General features: G+C 37.7%; 1 protein-coding gene across 1 annotated transcript in view; it reads right to left on the reverse strand.

Annotated features, from left to right (window-relative positions):
- Positions 1 to 273: 273 nt before the first annotated feature.
- The window catches only part of LOC122512352 (dynein heavy chain, cytoplasmic), a 30,397-nt gene continuing 10,140 nt past the window's right edge, over positions 274 to 20,530 (reverse strand). The window contains exons 7-21 of the mRNA XM_043628133.1: positions 17,147 to 20,497; positions 16,673 to 17,067; positions 15,596 to 15,906; positions 15,380 to 15,468; positions 11,446 to 12,592; positions 10,870 to 11,365; positions 9,924 to 10,539; positions 9,037 to 9,831; positions 8,559 to 8,760; positions 8,255 to 8,453; positions 7,638 to 7,755; positions 7,135 to 7,506; positions 4,282 to 7,044; positions 3,938 to 4,135; positions 274 to 854 (exon numbers count right to left, since the gene is read on the reverse strand). Of these exons, the coding sequence (XP_043484068.1) occupies positions 420 to 854; positions 3,938 to 4,135; positions 4,282 to 7,044; positions 7,135 to 7,506; positions 7,638 to 7,755; positions 8,255 to 8,453; positions 8,559 to 8,760; positions 9,037 to 9,831; positions 9,924 to 10,539; positions 10,870 to 11,365; positions 11,446 to 12,592; positions 15,380 to 15,468; positions 15,596 to 15,906; positions 16,673 to 17,067; positions 17,147 to 20,497 (11,487 nt within the window). The 3' untranslated portion in view covers positions 274 to 419. The remainder of the gene's footprint in view (positions 855 to 3,937; positions 4,136 to 4,281; positions 7,045 to 7,134; positions 7,507 to 7,637; positions 7,756 to 8,254; positions 8,454 to 8,558; positions 8,761 to 9,036; positions 9,832 to 9,923; positions 10,540 to 10,869; positions 11,366 to 11,445; positions 12,593 to 15,379; positions 15,469 to 15,595; positions 15,907 to 16,672; positions 17,068 to 17,146; positions 20,498 to 20,530) is intronic.

Here is a 20,530-nt window from a genome sequence, read left to right on the forward strand (position 1 = left end):
TTTTTAAAGAAAAAAAAACAAAAGAATACACAAAAACTAACTTCAGGTGTGGACAGAATGAAAGAATGAATTATAGGATTATTATAGTTAATTTTAGGGTGTACTTACCAAATTGTAAGATCTTAGGCTTATCGTCAGTGATTTTCAGTTTATGAATGTATAAAAAATACTGTTCAAATCAAAATGCATTGCAGCTTTGTACTTAATATTTGATAAGTAGCCATGTGAAACTATAAACGGCTGATGAAAAAATACAGTTACTCTAAACATGTATTATCGTTTGATGAAGATTTCATCATTTATTAAAATTAATGTTATTGAAACAATGATACATAAAACTGCAGATATAAACAAATCTAAAAGGCAGAGTAGCAATATTTGATAGAATAATAAATAAATGTTGTTTCATAAAATTGAAGTTAATTTAAAGCAGTAGAAGTAAGCACTGCAACACCTCTTTCGTAAAAACTGTGTGGATCTTGACTTGGAGCAATGTTCAAGTCTACTGTAAATAATAATTCTGTCCTTGTACTGTTCAAGTAAACGGGTAATGTCAATTTTCCTTTCTTAGTTTCCTCATTCGAGGACCGAATCCATCGTAGCATAGTCACAGGTAGGTCTGTCATAATAGTGGAGGTGAGATACAACTGATTATCCTTGCAGTGTGCCCCTTGTAATTTGAGGCCAGTGACGGCGAAGGAGCAGTCATCGGTTGCTAAGTTGTCACCGTCTCCGATCATAACATCCAAATGGAGTTCTTCGAGAGACCAACTATTAGCTTGAGCGATGCACTGCCTAGTGGCTGTTATATATGCTTCCGGATTTAGTAGTCCTCCCAACCAAACAGGAAAACTCTGAAATTATATTTTTATTTTACTCGCTTGTTGACCTGTCTTAAGCTTAACTTCTACTCTGCAACTGTTTTACACAGTAGAATTTAATTTACAATCTTTTCAAACCTAATGCTAAATATAATCTACATCCCCTAAAAATCATAGATTTACTTAAAATCATATTTCAACCTACGTTTCTGCAGTATTTACTGTTTTTCCCCATACCCTCAATTCGTGAATAAATTTTGGAATACCTAATTGTTGAACAAAGAATTTTCCTGTATGCAATGCAAAAAGTTTGGAATTCGAGACTCGATCAAATAATTTAGAGCTCATCTTTTTTCGGGACTATTCGAGTCGACATTAATTAGTTCGAGTTCAAGTTACTTGCATACAAAGATAATAACCGATTACAGACTCACATCATTTTTAATTAACAATTAATTATTGGAATCTTTACAGTCTGCTTTTTGTGCTAAGCACAGTACATGCACAGCTTCTCTAAAATTTACAACAGACATTGAAGTATCCATAAATAAAAAAATACATAACAATTGTAATATTCTTTGATTTTTCAAAAGCTTTTCCCTCTGTGAATCACAAATTATTAAATTGAAAGCTCCACTCTTTTAAACTTTCTGAAACGGTTTGTGATTGGTTTGAGTCTTATCTTAGTTCAAGATTTTAAAGAGTGGTTACATTTCTGATTGGGACCGAGTAAAGTGTGGTGTTCCTCAAGGCAATAAAGTTTAGCGAGAAAGTATGAAACTTTGGTTTAACAGTGGATCATTCCTTATCTTGGAAAGACCATATGAATGTAATTTCACGTAGAACATACATTGTATTTCAACAATTAAATAGAAAAATCGGACAAGTGTGTGTTACACTCGCAATAAAACCGAGGGTTCCGTACACCAAAATTAAACTCGTTTCTTATACAAAGATATATGGGAAACAAATATGATTGATTGAAAGTAATATATGCGAAATAAGAAAGTTCGTAAATATGACACCCAATCAGATTCGCTAAAATTTTCCTCAAATCTACAATTGAAAATGTAACAGTGTACCGAATTTTAGCCCAATAGGTGACGATATGTAACTTTACGTGTTCAATAATCTTCACCCTTTGATAAAAAATCTAAGATTATCAGTCATTTTCAAAAATTCGAAAAACCGAATTTCTTAAAATTCAACATTTTTTCTTCTCTTTTATGGCATATAGCTTTATTATTTCTGTGCTCTTAAAAAATAATTTACTTATTTAATAATCTCAACCCTTTGGTAAATAATCTAAAAGTTTCAGAAATTATCAAAAATTCGAAAAACCGAATTTCTTAAAATTCAACATTTCTTCTTCTCTTTTATGAAATTTTGCTTTATTAATACGAGACGCATACTTATTCCCGAAATCTTTTTTTACCAAATAGTTATTTGATATAAAACTACCTAACTTGACAAAAAAATTTTGTAACATAAATTTCTATTGACGTAAAAATCATTTAACATAAATTTCTTTTGACATAAAATTCATTTAACGTAAATTTTATTTGTTATAAAATTCATTTGACATCAATTTCATTTGGAATAAATGTCATTTAAAGTAATTCTCATTTGACATAAATAACATTAGACATAAAATTACCTTGACATAAATTTCATTTGTCGTGAATATCAGTTAACATAATTATTATTTAACGTAAAATTAAATTTATATAAATTTCATTTAGCATAAATGCCAATTAACATAATTCTCATTTGACATAAAATTTACTTGACATAAATTTCATTTGGTATAAATCCCATTTGACATAATTTTCATTTGACATAAAGTTCACTTGATATAAATTTCATTTGACGCGGATAACTCATTACACATAATTCTCATTTGACATAAAATTCAGTTGTCATAGATTTCATTTTACATAAAGAGCATTTGACATAGAAATATAGGCGCGAATTTCAAAATTGGCGAATCACAATGTTGTTGATAATATCTAATTGGTTACTTTTAAAATTGGCGCCGATATTTTTATGTAAAATATAATTTGTGTGAAATGATTTTCATGTCAAATGAGAATTTTGTTGAGTGACTTTTATGACAAATGAGAATTGTGTTAAATGGCATTTATGCTAAATGAAATTTATATAAATTTAATTTTACGTTAAATAATAATTATGTTAAATGATATTCACGTCAAATGAATTTTATGTCAAAAGAAATTTACGTTAAATGATTTTTATGTCAATAGAAATTTATGTTACATAATTTTTATGTCAAATGGGAATTAAGTTATCTGAGTTTTATGTAACATAATATTTCTGTTTAATGAATTCTATGACAAATGATATTTATGTTAAATGGTTTTTGTGTGCAATGAAATTTATGTCAAATAATTTGCATATTATGTGAATTTTAAGTTAAGTAGTTTTATATCAAATAACTATTTGGTTAAAAAAGATTTCGGGAATAAGCATGCGTCTCGGTCAAAACCCACATATTGACTTTTTATGACTATTGTTGTACAGTTTATGATGATATAACAGACGAACTAAACTCTAAATTGAAGAGATCCTTAAACGCATGTATAAGATTCATCTATGATTTACCTAAAACGGAACATATAACTCAATACAGAATTAAAGCAGAATTATTAAATGTGGCATCGAGAAGACAATTTTTTATGGGTAATTTACTATATTCACTTTTTAAAAACAAAATTTCATCATATCTACTAAACTTTTTTGAATTTAAAGAACACAGTGAAACAATGTACAATAGGCTTCGAGAAAGGAAATATGTTTTACAAATTCCTCAACATTGAACTTGTAAAATGCAAAAATCGTTTAATGTAAGAAGAGCGAGATTGTGGAATAAGTTACCAATTACTATTAGAGAGGCTTCAAATCAGTTTCAATTCAAGAAACTTTTTTTCCATTTTCTTTTTAAATGTGAGAATCACTATTGTTTAAAAAAACAATAAATTACATGTAATTGTTTTTTGGAGGGCTATGTAGCCCTAGGAACTTATTCTAAATAAATAAATAAATATAGAAACTTTCTTGATTTAAAATTTAAAGAAATATACAATTTACAAGCATACCTTGATTTCTTTTGCTCCACCTTGTGACACTAGTCTTGAAACTTCCTGCAACTGAGAGACTCTGTGGCTAAAATCTGTAATCCATTGTATGACAGTGCATCCTCTTGGCACAGTATACCTTCTCCAACCGCTGGGTAAAATGCCTTTTATTAATTCCGACAGTATAGTCCGATGATAGTTGGTTTGCTTCTTTTCACCCTATTAACAGAAATATTCTTAGATCCATGTGGAACTTGTAAAGTTTGTCGTTAGAAATTCTCAAAATATTGTAGGAAACCCTAACTATTGCTTTGTTTATTATACGTTATTTTGATATTTACTTTATTAGATACCAAAATATTTACCTGGCAAATAAGTACAACGTCTTCCAAATCGTGAATAACATCTTGAAGCAGCTTGGACCCACTGTTGACCTCTCGCTCGAAATATCTGTACAATGGATCTTTAATATTTTCGACAGTTCTTTTCAGAGTAGCCAAGTTTTTAGGAAGCAATTGCAACCAAGTGGTAGCCGAGTTGTGCAAAGTCCTCATCCACGAAGGGCGACCATCGCCTTCAGCCTCGCCAGGCAAGTCTAGCGATTCGTCGTTCGAGTACGCCAATTCGTCCTCGTCTTCTAATTGCTGCATTTTCAAAAGTTTCGACACGAGGTCTGTTCCTCTTGTAGTCAGTAGCACTTTCTCGGCATTGTTCGGCAGACCGAGCCAGGAAGGTGTTTGCCGATCAGAGAGCAGTTCGATCCACTTTAAGAAGTGGTCACGTCTGGTGCCGTCGGGCATCGTAATGTGGCGTTGGTTGCTCTGCACTCCGTCGACATTCGCAACCAGCGCAAAGTCAGCTTCAAACGAACGAGGTGTGAACAGCTTGCGCAGGAATGAAGCCAGCAAACGTTGATCGAAGTCGTTGTCAATCTTTCCACCGTAAATGCACTGAGACAGGAGGGTGACCAGAGCATCCCAGGGGACCTTCTCCGGTGGGAGATTAGTCCTGCCCATGGCTGTGGTTTCTATCCAAGTGTCCAACGTATCACAAGCGACTCGTAAATCACTCTCGTTGAATTCGTAGTACTTGGCCCATCCGAGAGGAACGTAGCGGAGTCGCTCCTGAACAATGGCGTGGAACCAGGCGAGCAGGAAGTACAGCCTCGCTCTTTCGCTAGGTACTTTCATCATTCGCGAAGCCGGGACGGTGCTGAACGTGCGCAGTAAGTTCGCCCTGATGCCTGGAGGCGGTTCATAGACGAAAATGCGACCAGCTCTCAACAAATTGACAGGAACCTTGGGGTTTATCTCCATGGTGAGGAAGAGACGGAAACTCGTGTGCGGCGACAGGCTGTGCAGCTTCTTCTCTAGCTGCACCAACCACTGAGGAGCAAGATGCACATTCTTCAAAAGCACCCACCTGCCAGCTTTGACTGCCATATTAATAGCTCTGTCCGCTTGATGGAAACCTTCCGCCGAACCAATGGCGATACTGGCAATCTGCTTACCCAACTCCGCCGCTAAATCGTCAACCCTGCCGGACGCATCATATCCAGGAACTGAGCACAACAACGCTGGGACTGTTGCTTTCAATTGATTCTCAACAACGGAGCCAAAGTCCAATTCAATTTCCGCTTCGGCCATAAACGTCTCTCCTAACGCAGAGCTTACAAATAGCGACGTGGCAGCAATCACCCGGTCTGGCCTGAAGGCCTGAATAACCAGCAACTGATACATGGCGACTCCTATGGGCGAGAGAGGCTTCTCTTCCTCCCAGAGTTTGGGAACACACGTCTCCGGCGTGGGACACTGCAACCACTTGTTAAACTCGGAATTCTCTTGAATAACGTTAGCAAGATTCTTAAAGGCCGGGATTCTTAGACTCAGCCTGACCATCGCTTCCTGTTGCTCCGATCCTAGACAAAGAACCGGCTGTCCGCGAATACTGAGCACGCCCTCCTTGCCTCGGAGGAAGAAAGCAAATTCATTGTCGTACGTCGACTCACTAGAGATTCCTTTCAAGTGAATACGACACAATAACAGAGCGAAGGTCAATCGGTCCGTATGCAGCATTCCCCTAGCCACTCGTTCGTAACAAGCCGAGAAGAGATCGTTCGTTATCACCGAAAGTCTCTGAGTGTAGTCCGTCAACGCCGCCAACTTTTCATTCTGCGACAGAACTGACGTGAAAATGTCCAAAAACATCTTCAACGAATATTGGTAGAGGAAATGAATTTGATTCAAACTATCCATAGTGAAGTAGATGTTCGAACAAGCTTGGGACAATGGCATGTACTGCTGAGACACGGTTTCAATTTCCGCAATGACCTTATCCGTTTCCTCGACTTTCTTGCTAATATCCGCCGCTTCTTGTTTCAATGTCTCCAAAGTCGTAATAACCGAATCGTCGTCCAGAATTTTCCCCTTCGCATCATTCAGTGCTTGAAGTAACGACTTCTCCAACTGTCTCAATCTAAGATGGAATTCTCCCTGCAGTTTCAGTAGATCAGATCTCTTTTCGTCGATGTCGGGTCGTTCTGCCTTGAGCACTTGGTTCAGGCATTGGCTCTGCAACGAACTTCTGGTAACTGTGAAGTTGACGAAAGTAACACGAGAACAAATGTCGGGAGGGAATTCAACAGTCGGATCTCTCGTCGAAAGAAAGATGACGAAAGATGGCGATAGATCGATGTCTTGATCGCCGAGTGTAATCAAAACACGACCGCCCGTTCGTCTTAATTCTCTATTCAAAACTGGATTTAAAACGGGATCGTAATTCTCCACGTCCTGCACTAGCAAAGGATTGCCAAATCTTAAGGCGCTCTCCAAATTCTTCCTGAACGAGTCGTCTAAAAAGCTGGTTTTTGTGATCTTACGATCTTTGAATTCGTTCATTATGAATTCGGTTGCTTGACCCGAAGGATCGATAATCAACGGGTACCTGTTGAATCGTTTCAACATAATAGCATTTTCCGTGCACAAGTCGTCAGTCGGTAGCGCATTTGCTTGCCAGCGTAAGCGCTCGTCAGGGTTGGACAGATATTCAGTTCTCGCGATGTCAGGTCTGAATTGGATATTCGCATGTTGCAAGTGCTGACACCAAGTGGTAAACAGATTTTGACGATACTGTAAAGAAAAAACAAAAACAAATTTAGTAAATTTAGTAAATCTAGTTTCTTTGTAAAAATTGCAAAAAATGAAAAAACAGATACGTACATGTTGGTCAAAGTATCCAGCGTACGCTAGGAATGCAGAGGAAAGAAGAACGTCGCCTATTATTGTCGACATTTGGCTTCTGAATGTTTCACTTGTCGTTTCCCATCTTTCTCTTTCAATCACCAACGACTTTAGTAGTGCAATTGAGCGATCAACTTTTCCTTGGACATTTTCCAAATCCGTCTTAATAGCTTGCGCTTGTGAAATTAATTGTGCATATTCTTCCTTGTAAGACGCAATACTTTGCTCTAGTTGGGCGATCAAATTTTTCACCTCTTCGCCTTTCAACTTATTCGTTTCTGCTTGACGCTCGAGAGAATGCAATTCATCCCGCAATGGTTCAACTCGTTTCAACATGTCAGCATATTCAATCTAAACAGTTAGAAATTTAACAAATCATTCAAATTTTAATACTTTTAATATTCTCAATGACTTGATTCATAGTTACTATAATTTTCATTCGCAAAGTGAAAAGAAATTTCTAAAATGACAATTATTATTACCTGTGCTATTGCCCACTTTACCATAGGACCACAAGCCATACTGGCACGATTTACTTTCTCGAAATTGTAATCTGGATTTGAAAGGTAACGACTTTTCATTTTCTCTCTAACTTCGTCACTGCAAGAAAAATAGAATATGCTTTAATATTAAATAGTCCTTTTACGAATAATTTTTCTATCAAGTTCAGGACATTAACAATATTTTCTAGTTGAAAAAATATATAATTTTTCTACTTGAAAAACAGACTGCGCACTCGATAATTAATTTTAAAAAAGTAGAAAAAAAGTAATAAATAGTAGATTTTAGTAGATGAGTGCGAAGCCTGGAAAAATATAAAATAAATATTTAAAATATCTATCAAAAAGGTGAAAAGGGAAATTTTTTCCCTGAAAAAAAAAGACAAAAAAGGACAAAAAATTTACCAATACAATACACTGATTTTGGGTTCCAATCGATTTTCTTATAAATTTTCAACTCCAAGTTTGTATTAAGTCTGAAGAAAACTATTAAATTAAAAAACTTATAGGGAAATCGCCTGGGTCTCAAAACTAATGTATTGCCTGCGGGATCCTCTAATTAGAAAATTGTTTAATGAAAAGTTTTTAAAAAGACTTACGTAATATCATCTGTACTGAAATTGGAAACGATGGTGTTAATGAAATTGTCTCTCATGATAACAGCTCGAATGGACTTCCAATCACTTGCGTTTTCGCCCAACAGGAGACAGATTGATTCTAATGCGAGTTTGACAACAGCGGGAGGATTCGCCATAGATCGAACTTCTACTAAATGTTGTTTCTTTATAGATTTCACAGCTGTAAAATAAAAGTAAATTAAAGTAAGAGAAAAAATTAAAGGTAAGTGGTCTCGTTACCTTTTTTTAATTAATTATTAGGTATTTATTAAATTTATCAACGTACCATTTTGTGCGTCAATCACAGCTGGTTCCACTTGTGCTAAATCTGCCATGACATCTTCGCGCTTCTGATCAATAGCTACCGTTTGAATAGCTAATTGTTGTTGAATTTCTTGACTTTGAACTTTTTTCTTTTCCGCTTCTTGTTGATCTTTAACCATTTGCCTCAATTTTGCATTTGCTGCATCATTTTTCGCTTGTAGTTCCTAAAGGCAAAGAAACAATTGAAGAAATAAATACGACAAATAAGTTGCAACAGGAAGTATTTTGCGTAACTCTAAATTTTAAGTCGAAATAGGGTACATGACAAATCTGTTAAAATTCGTTAAATTTATTTAATTCGCTTCTGTTATTTTACTGTTTTCACTTTTCGTAAAACAGAAAGCTTTCAAACATTACTTCTCATGGAAGTTTTGAATTCCATCCAATCAATAAAAGTTGCAAGATGAATTAAATATTTGATAAAATTTACTTTATCTTACCTGAGATTTGACAGCTAAGCTTTTCTGCATTTCTTCAACTTGCTCGACAGTCTCAGCAATTTTACTTAATCCCACATTCAAATGCAATTGCTGTTCCTCCAAGTCGCTTCGTTTCTCTCGATAGAGTTTAACGAAATGATTAATAAAGTCCAAATAGTGTCTTGGCGTAATAGCCATTGTTCTGCTGCCTCTCTTCGCCAATCTCGTGTTGGCTTTGTGCAGAGTTTGGTGCACATAAACGAAGGCGTTGATCACGGCGTCTCTGTGAGATGGCTGTGCTGTAATCAAGGAGCAAGCTGAGGGGAAGAAGTCCGGAGATCTCCAAGACGGCCTCTCCAAATCAATTCGACTCGTGAATTCTTTTCCAACCTGGAAGAGAGCATTGTCGGACCAGTCTCCAAACCAGTTCAACACACATCTGTTGAACAGGGCTGGCGACGTCGCGGCTCTGTCCTTCAGACCATCAGTGTTTGGATTCATCGTGAATACGACGTGTAAATTCTTCATGACCTGTCCAGTGAACCATTTGTACAATTCCTCGTTCGAATCCAACATGAGGCCCTCCCTTTGCGCTCCCTCCTTGCACTGAGTCATCAGTGTCGTGTACTCGTCGCCCTCAAATAATCCTGGAACCTCTCCATTCGCCAGCAGTGTATTCATTCGTTCCAAAAAGCCAGAATCGAGAACATTCGACTCGTCTAAAATGAAAGCTATCTTCTCATCCTTACAACCGGACCGCCTCAATACTTGACGCAAGTCCTCGTCAAAGTCTTCACCAGTGTACTTGTTATGCACCTACGGCGAGTTCAAAAATCTGACTTTAGTTTACTATTTTAAGTGTATTTTTACTGCTTCAAGAAATAGCGAACTAGACAGTAGACACGTACCTTTATTTGGAAAATGGACAGTCCATTCATCCACGCAACGAATCTTGATAGTGTCGTTTTGCCAGCACCTGAGACTCCGATCAGCAGCAAGTGTCCTTGAGGTTGACGGAATATTCTGTCAATTCTCAAAACATGCTCCAATACTTCATCGAAAAGCACTAGCGGAACATCCAACTCTTCTTCGTAGAAAACCTTGAGTCTCGCTCTAACGTAATCCCTCAATTCTTGTCTATTCACTGGAATATAATCTTTAGAAAGCCAGTTGCTGTAGAGAATTGGTCTCGAAAGTGCTTTCTCTTTATCGACGCCAATAAAATGTTTCATAGCAACAAAATCAATGTTCTTATTGGTCCAAGCTCGTTCAGTGTCATCAACCAGTCGGTCTTGGAATAAACGCAAAGCTTCATGAGCCCACAATCGCACCAAGCCTTCGACGGAAAGATTATCCAATGGTCGGATTGCCTCGCAAATACCACGAACCCATCGCGTCATTTCGCGGGGAGAATAAACATAATGTGGCTGCATGTCTTGAGTGAATCTTTCTTGAGAGGCCAAATAAAACTCGACCATGGCATTCGTTAAAGATTCGGAAAATCCTCTTAACGAAGGTGTCAATCTATTAAAAGAAACGTTAATTATTACTCTATATTTCAGAACACAATTCCATTTATTCAATATTTTTAATTTCTCTTCTATTAATCATCGCAAAAAAAATGTTTAATCATATACCATTTCTAAATTTTTTAAATGCTCTCCGTTAGAGCTGTGCAAAATAATTCGAACCGAACTGTTCGAATTTTTTCGCCTAGTTCGAATGTCGGTTTTTCGACATTCGACATTTCGACGCCCCAAAACCGAACAAAACTCGGTTCGGTTCGAATTTTGCACAGCTCTACTGTCCGTTTTTAAAAATTTTAAATTCAAAAAGTTGATGCATTAGACTTACCTGAGCATTGCTCGCGTAAAAGTTCCATAAATCTGCTTCAGCGATGTTTCGCCCGGATAATCGACATATATCACTGGCACATGGCGCAAAAATCTGTGACTCAAAGGCTTCCTTCCGGGATCAGTAGGTGGATTACAAGCACCCACAAACTGAATTCTTTCCAAAGTCACCCACGTTTGATCACTAGTGCGATAGAATCCCTTGTGCTCCACCAATTGCCTCAAAAAGGAAATAACTCTCTGCGTACCATAATTGTCCATATCAGGCAAGTTTATTTCGTCACAAAACAAGACCAGCCATTTGCCCAGTTGAACCGGCGAAAGAACAACTCCGTTAGGAGTCTTACGGTATTCGCAGTAATGGTCAAAAGTTTTCAACAGCAACTCCGGAGTCGTCGCAGAAGAGAAATTCAACCCAACGACTTCCATGTCTGGGAGAGCACGTAGAGCAGAGAAGAGAGTCATAGTTTTACCAGAACCTGGAGGGCCGCAAAGAACTGCAAAAGAAAAAATCGAAACGCCCGTTATAGCATTGCATGAGAAAACATCTCCTTTTATTAACACAAAATATACTAACCAAGTGGTTTGTGCTCAGCCAACCAGGTGTACAGTAGACTTTCATGCCTCACAGTGTCCAGGGTCGGAACCACTATGTCGGGACTTGCCACTTTATGGGTTTCGACTTCAATCTGGGGCACTTTGTTGCTCCACAGTAGCCATTCGCCATGTATGTTGACTTCAAAGTCTATGATGGGCACGTTGCTCAACGTCGGTAAAGGTATAGTGGTAATGGATCTGATGAAGTCTCCGACGTCGGACCTGACCTTCAATTTGGCGTCGCCCGCGAAACTCCAGAGTAGAGCGTAAACGAGGCACTTGGGCATGTAGCGCTCCAACTGCTCGCTCGGCAAAGGAAAGTCGACGTGGGCATGGTTGTACAGCAAGACGTTGCGAACCGCTTGGTTCAGCATGGAGAACAGGGAACTAAGCGCGCGTAGTCGAGTGAAGTCCATTATGTGCTCCTGTCTCATCGCGTATTCCATGCACTTGACCACCAATCCGTCAGGTGCAAAGTAACTCTGCAAAATGCAAGCCACCTCCCGTTGGACGGAGAGAGCAGGCGACAGGGAGTCTTCCTTATCCGAAGCCTTTTTACTTATGTTCTCCTCATCTCCATCCTCCAATGGAATGCTTCTCAACCTCAGCATATAGTTTTCGAAAATCATTTCAGTCGACAGGACGTCTTCGGAGAACCAGACCATTCCACATCTTGAGACAGTGGCCAACGTTGCGTACTTGAGGTCCTGCACTTCGAACATGACTCTCACATTCGGTGGCAAACTGAGGCGTTCACCATTCGGGAGTGTCAAAAGTTTATTATCATCAAGCACCGAGTTTAGATTTTCAACCCATTCCGGATCAACATCTCCGTCGAAAATGATCCACTGTCTTTTGTTAATTTCGCCTCTGACATTATCTATAATTTTTCTGAGAATGTGTGTGAATAACCCATCGGTCCATTCTCGAGTATTTGGGTCTAGTACTCCGTACAATGTCTCCTTGCTGATTGCTTTTGGATCAATCACGTGAGCTACTCCTTCGACTCCTTCGAACCTCTCCAAAGCTTTCAGCAAAACTTTCCATGCCATACTTTTACCAGAGCCACTTGGTCCGACCATCATTAAGCCGTGGTTCAGATTGCAAATTTGGTACAATTGGAGAACCTACAAATAAGAAATTGACAAATGTACATAAATAGAAAAACCAGTGTTTTTACAAACAGATGACAAACGTGCAATCAGCCAGACAATTAGAAACACTAAGAAACGACAGAAGTTGTCCAATCGACATTGTATTTAATAGCCTCTCACCTTTTGAACCCAAGTCACACCGATCATCTCCTGAGTGTGCAAAATGCAAATAAACAAAAAATTACAGTATACAAAAAATCGGTCAAACGCAAGTTTCACTCACTCAAACAGGGTTCCGTTCATGATTTCTTAAAATTTATTTATTTCGGCTGTATTAGCAGGAATGTTGGACTAATTTCATATTAAGAAAAAATGAAAAAATGTAGGAGCCGAAACTCCAAATACGGACAAGATGCTATAATTCTTGACAGAATACGTAGAAACGGCTTTCAAAAATGAACATCAAAATCAACATGTTACTCAGGTTTTTTGAGTCATGATTACGAATTTAATGTCAGATTTGCAATATTTATAATACTTTAAAATTACTTCGAGTTTTTTTAATCCCCAAATTTACGTGAATCCGTGAAATTTTTAAAAATTCGTCCGCCATTTTGAGTTTTTAAAAACTAATACCGGATTCGTCATCAGCGACCCCGAAAGTTCTCAAGTGACAAATTTCCAGTTTATCCGAGTGATTTTCAATTTTCCGTCCACCATGTTGTAGCCGCCATTTTTAATTTTAAAAATTTTGCAAAACTGACCTCGGATTTACATTCAGCGACCCCAGAAACATTATTTACAATAATGTTTTTAATCGATTCTAATCCGATTTATTATTTTTTTTCATATAATCTACACTTGAAAATATTTATATTTCTGATAAATTTTAATCCTAAATAAAAATAGTTAACCCTTTAACGCCCAAATGTACAAACTTTTAGCATGAAGTTTGAGGACTTATTTCTATTTAATCAATAGATGGCGGCTCAAAAATGGAGTCTGAAGTTCAGATTTTTTTTTGCGAAATTTCACCCGAAAGTACGAAATTGTTAACTGTTCAGATTAGCTTGAACCCCCAAGTTTTTGGGGTCGCTGATTATGAATCAAATGTCCAATTTTCAAAATAAAAAATGGCTCATCTAATATTGCAGACGAATTTTCAAATAAAAACTCATGGATCCGGTTCGTTGAAAATCGTTAATCACGTTCTTTTGCCACTAAAATGTTTAAAATATTTTTAATGTTGCTTAACTTTCACCACGTGGAGGTAAACGCATTTTGCAAAAAAAATATAATTAAAGGTTAAAAAACATTTAAATGGGGTCATTCAAATATTACGTAAGCATATTTTTCAGGTTCTTAGACCCCCCCCTCCCCCATGTAAGATTTTTTATATGCATTAGCGCCATTTTTTCTAATGGAAATAAGTAATAGCTAGACCCCCCCCTCCCCCTTAAATGCTTACGTAATACTTGAATGGTCTCAATCTAGTTTTTTTGAGATTTAAATCTAAATATCATAAATCAAAAAAAAGAAAAAAAATACATAAGAAATATATAAAAAAAAGTACCTAAAAAAAATATAAAATTAGAAATTAAGAAAAAGGCTTTCCACTTCACGTTTACCTTCACATGGTGAAAGTTGGACAACATTAAAAATATTTTAAACATTTTAATGGCTAAAGAACTTGAATAACGATTTTCAACAGACCGGTGAGTTTTTATTTGAAAATTCATCCGCCATATTGAATACGCCATTTTAAATTTTAAAAATTGGACATTAGATTCGTAATCAGCGACTCCTAAAAGCCCCGGGTAACAAGTTTCAAGCTAAACTAAAAACTTTTAACAATTTCGTACTTTCGGGTGAAGTTTTGCAAAGAAAAATTTGAAATTCAGATTCCATTTTTGAGCCGCACTTTTAATTTTTAAATTTCCCTATAGTCCTATCTTGCAGCTTATATATTTTTGTCACGTTATTTGTAACATTTGGAATTATTTTCCTGCTATTTCGTAGTTGAAAAAAATCGGACTTTATTTATAAAAAACATTAATAACTTTTTTGTTTATAAATGTTTGATTTTTCTATAACGTCATTTGATAGAATGCACATGAAAACATTAGAAATGATGATTGATGAATTTTTCTATTGATTTTTAAGTATACCGAAATAAGTCCTCAAACTTCATGACAAAATTTTGTACATTTGGGCGTTAAAGGATGGGAGAAGCAAATTTTGTGGACGAACAAACGAATGAAATAATTTGGGTCTCTTTACGATTACTTCGTGAACGGAACCCTAAAAATGCCGTATTTAAACAACTCTAGTGTTGTGCTCAAAAATAAATGGTGAATGCTTGCACTCTTGAGCCAATAACCATAGATTTTAGACGTTGAATCTCAAAGTTCAGAATACTTTTTGTGAATATGTTTAAATCTATAAATGTTATAAATGAAATTTACTATTTAAGATCATTATTTGTAATTTGATATTATATATTTATAAAAACCGACTTAACGGAGTCGCAAAAACAACTGCACACAGTCGACATTTATGAATTCTCATCATGTCAATATTTAAAAAAAACCTCGTGTTACTTTTAAAATGTAATGCTTAGAACAATGATTATATGATGCGATGGTTAGCTGTAGTAATTTTTCCTCTTCACTTCATTAAGTAAACTAGGCGATTATGATGATATTGAATTATCTTTGAGGTTTAAGTAATAATTTCAAAGTGGTAACGTATCATCAACACATATCGCATGTTAGTTTTTAATAAAGTAAGTAAAAATGTCTTAAAATCGAATTTTCTCACCTTCTCTTGCCAGGCACCTCCCTGCTCATCTCCTTCTCCGCAAACAAGGAATTCTTCAGCACATACTTTTCGAATTTGATCCTTCAATCCTAAAATATAAAACAACAGGTATTAGAATTTTTCCTAAAATGTTGAACATTAACGCACGAGTTACGTTACATTTTATGTTTCGAGGATGAAAACAGGTCATAGTACTTAAGTTATAATAATATTCACCTTTCATCTCAGCACGAGTGTAGCCAACATTTGGAAAGACATCATTCAATAAACTGAACAATAAGGGAATATCTTCTGCTACTAATTTCGGAACCAATGTTTCACAAACAGATTGAATTAAAATCTCCTGCTCAGGTAAGTTTTCAGCAATTGATGCCTCATCAATGTCTACATCACCACGGTTCTTCATTCCCTCCTTAATTTTTTGTATGCGGTCTCGTTTCACATTTCCGGCAGAAATCAGCACGGACTTGAGTGCACGTAGACCGAAGTCGTAGTGAGATTGATTCGACAGCTGTTCGTCACACAACCTAAACAATACATCTATTCAGTACTTGCACTTGGAGGACAAATTTATTTACTTTCTTTTAAACTTATTTTTAATACTTTAGTTAACCCTCCGTCACACACCTAGGGAGGGATTCCCTCTACGGTTTCAGTATTTTTTAAATAACTTTTGTTTTCCTCATTGCAAAATATAAACAGTTTCTATACCTTTCGACAATTTACTCCTCAACACATTTCTAAAAAAACATTTAGTTTAAACATAATTAATATTTAATTATGAAGCTTCAAAGCCAGAAAATACTCGAAAAAGTGAGGTTATGTTAAATAAAAAAATCAAGTTTTCAAAACATTTTTTGTTCCACTGTTGGTTAATGACAAAATTATATTATAAATATAATTAAAATGAATTGTTTAATGATTTTTTTGCTTATTTGTTAATGTTACATTATTTTTACATGTCAAGTGGAATTCCTTCGAAGATGTGCATTCGTGTAATTAATTTTTATTTTTGAGACCGAAAATTAATTTTATTAATTTTATAATTTAGAATAATTTACTGCATATTTGTAAGTTTGTGTTAAAACTAAATTTTTGTTGATTCCTTTGTTTATGTTGTAATGTTGCTTATTTTACAATGTGGTGAGGGATTCCCTCTAAACGTGTGTAAAGTCGTAATTTTTTCCCATGTGTGTGACGGAGGGTTAAAGCATTTATTAATTACCCTTTTACCAAATACTTAAAGTAGTTTTAATATTGTAAAAAATACGAGATTAAACATTAATTACTCACTTAAAGAATGGCACAATTTTGCAAGCTAACTTCTCGGCTGTTCTGAAACCTTGACTGAAAAGCATGACTTCAGCGATTAACTGACGATCTGGAGTAGTCATAGCCAGGGATCTAAACAATTTTTTCAAATTGTCTGGCAGATTGGACCTGCCGGCATAGCCAGGGTTCATCGTGATGAATATCGCCATGTCGGTTGACACTTTCACTTGTTTTCCAACCAATTCGACACACAAAGTTCCTTCCTTTTTGCCTTCCATTTGACTCTTCAGAGCTTCCTGGATAGTCTGCACCTGTTGCGAGACGGCTGACAACATTCGCTCTTCTAAGCGATTGAACTCGTCGAAACATCCCCAAGCACCGACTTGACAAAGTCCGACGAAGATGCGACCCATAGCCTTTAAAACAACATTGCATTATAAAAATCAGCTCGAATGGAATACGGAAAATATTTAGTAAAACTGAAGGATAACTTACCTGGAAGTCAAACGTTTCATCACAATTGAAGACCAAAACAAATCTGCCGAGTTGATGCCCCAAGGCTTTGACAGATTCAGTTTTTCCAGTGCCTGCGGGTCCGAAAGGCGAACCTCCCAAACGCGCCTCCAAGGCCTGAGTCATTGTCAGGTAACACCTGTCGGTGAGAGGAGTTTGTACCAATCTGTCTTGCACGCCGAGATATTCAAAGCCGTAGTAGAACTTCGCATTCGCCATGTGTATCGTCAGTTGCTGGAGAACGTCCGTCTGTCTGGGGTCGAAGTAAAACCTCATCTCACATAGCCATTCGAAAGCCTTTGGGTTGGACACTTTGTTCGCAATAAGCCTCCTGGTCACTGTGCGTTTGTGCACGAATTCATTGATCAAATGTTCCAACTTCTTTCTTCTCAACGAAGGCTGTTCCTGCAGGACAGAGTCTGCCAGAATATTCAAAGTCCCTTCGACCTGGACCAAAACCTTCTCCAAGGGACTGCTATTGTTAACAGCTTGAGCCTCGTGTAGAGCAGCTTCGACATCCTCGGACCAAAGAATCTGCGCTGCCAGAACGATGATCTGCGCCTGATAGTTGTCGCACCAGGTCATGAAAGCGTGTGGATTTATATTCCCTTCTTTGAATTGTTTAATGTCTTGCACGGCTTTCATGAGACTTGAAGCGAGTGTGACTCTCATTGCCTTCTCCACTAAAGTCAACCATTCGTTGATTTTCGGATAATCGACGGTCGACACCGGATTTTGAAATTTCACCTCTTCGCCTTCTCGAGAAGCAATTCCGGTAATAACCGTATTATCTTCGTTCAACAGGATAGAAGCGACGCCAGCGAACATTTTCTTGAAATGCTTCTGAAGTCTGGCAACATTTTTACTGTTACCGATAATTTCCAATAAATCCTCGTCACCGACAAAGTAAAATCTGGGAAAAGATGTCCTCTCACGTTCTAGATATTCTCCCAGTGCTTTTTGTATTTTGCCCAAAAGATCGGCAAGACGTTCCAAAGCTCTTTGAACACCGGGAATGTTCAGGACATCCATCACCATTGGCGATTTGGAAACTTTTTTCATTAGGCCAAGAAATTCCGAACTTATGCTCTGAAAGCGTGATGTCTCAACCGGCAGGAGGGTTTTGATATCCGCACTTCCGGAAAATATGCCCTCTAAGTAGACCCAGCGTCTTTGAACGTCTATCCAGACATCAAATAAAGCATTTATTCTGTTTAGCTTCTCCTCCCAGGTTAGAGCTTCTTCTTCGAAAACTTTGTAGTAAGGAGACAGTTTCATTGCAGCTACGGAGTTAATATGCTCTTTGACTTTGTTGAACAAATCGTCCCAGCCGCGAATTAGACGACATTTGTTCTGGTAGTTTATAAGGTCCAATTCGTACGTCTGCCAAGATTCACGCACCTGTTTGAGAAACTCTTCAAGGGCCATTTCACCTTGGGCCACTAGGATAATGTCCTTGACGATCCCTTCGTTCTTCTGTAAATTCACGTCCCACACTTGACCGAGAGTAAGTTCACTGAGTACCCAACTGACTCTCAACTGCTTCGTGAGCTGCTTCCAGTGTCTCTCCTTCAAGGCATCTGATTTGAGTTCAACAATCAGCATATTGACCTTCGTGTAACTCTGCAGCATTTTCTTTACGTATTCGTAGGAGGAGTATTGTCTCAGTCTCGCCGGGAGTTCCTTCAGTTGACTCATCATCGTGTCCAGTTGCTGGCGCAGTTTTCTCGGCTGAACCGACAACCACGGCTTTTCTCTCGTTTCATCAATTTGGGTCCAAATTCTCGATAATTCGGACCACACTCCTCTCAGGTCTTGAAGTTCCTCGAAGATTACTTGCATTCTGTCCTCACTCGCGGAAGTTGATCCCGGTTCTTGCAGTTCTAAAGCCTCTTTGGCTTTGGTGACATTATCCCTCTCTTCTTTTAATCTTGCAAATTTGCTCTCAAACATCTGCAGTTGTTGGAGGGCATCGTCAGGCCGCAGATGACCCTCGACGGGTTTTCCCTTCTCCCAGTCGGACAGGAAATCAGTAGTCCTGGTTTCGACCGCTTTATCCTCTGCGACAATTTTCATTTGCAACGAAGCCACCTGAGTTTGTATGTTAGTGTCCTTGCGCTTTATAATTTCATTGAAGGCTCCCCACTCTCCGTCAATATTGTCCACGTGCAGCCAAGTAGACGGAAACTGAAACCTCTGCCGTTCCAAAATTCTCTGCCCCTCTCGGTAAATATCAACCTGCTTCTCCCAAACTTTCATCTTTCGTTTCAGCGACTGAACGTAGGTTATGAATCCAACCGCGTCGGTCGTGCTCGCAGCTTCTATTGACTGCTGCTCCAGGTCGCTTCTCGACTTTGAAACCTGCGCGTGGAAACTAGTCATTTCATGCCCCAGGAGTGTGCCGAACTTCCCTAAAGTTTCTTTATGCCAAGAATCGTATTTTAAAGAAACCTTGCTCTGAACTTTGGCGAAATCGATAATAATCGGTCCGAACTCTCTCCTAGTGTCCGACGTATCGAAAGTAGTTCTCGTCTTCTTAATGTCATTCAAACACTTCATCCACAAACCAATATCCTCCCCAAGTTTCCCGTACAGATTATCCGGCTGCAAATCCCAAAGAGCTTGGTATCTCAGCCACTGATCCACATAGACCGCAACGTCTTTCATCTTAGTTTCTATAGCACCATAAGCAGCTTCCAGGGGCACTTTCCCCAACGGTAGTTTTGTCAAAAGATTCCTATAAGTTCCCGTCTCGGGTTTGTCAAGTCCCACCTGATACCTAGAACTCTGCAGTCGAATTTGTGAAGTGACGATCGCCTGCCAAGCGAATAATTGTTGCATAATTTGAAATCGAGCGTCCTCGATGCTTGGATACAAGTACATGGTTTGGTTCGTGATTCGCACTTCGTGTATTTGGTTTTGAATTTTGGGATCGCCGCCGAGTTTGTGAGTTGGTAGAGTGGGAGCGTCTGTGTCCATGCTCAAGTCGATTTCTTTCTTATGACCCATAAGAGCGTCGGTCCATGCTTTTATGCCAGCCTCTAATCTGGTTGCTAAATTCTTTTCCACTTCCTCGTCAAGTTTCGTGACCCAAATGTGTAAATTGGAATAATTTTTCAAGGACAATTCGTCGACTGATTTTTGAATTTTCGACAAAATGTCGGCAAATGTATTTGCGGAATATGGGCATGTTTCTAAGGAGCGTACGTCAACGTCCAATTGTTCTTCAACTACTAGAAGATCTTCAACTCTCTCTTGGAATGAAACGACGACATCTGACAGTCGTTGTACGTATTGATCTAATTTGTAGCTTTCCCACACCAGAGCAATACCCTAGAAAGTTGAGATAAAGACGTTTTTTTTCAT

This window comes from Leptopilina heterotoma, unplaced genomic scaffold, assembly GCF_015476425.1.
Source record: "Leptopilina heterotoma isolate Lh14 unplaced genomic scaffold, ASM1547642v1 Lhet_97, whole genome shotgun sequence".
In the NCBI taxonomy this organism is placed as follows: domain Eukaryota; kingdom Metazoa; phylum Arthropoda; class Insecta; order Hymenoptera; family Figitidae; genus Leptopilina; species Leptopilina heterotoma.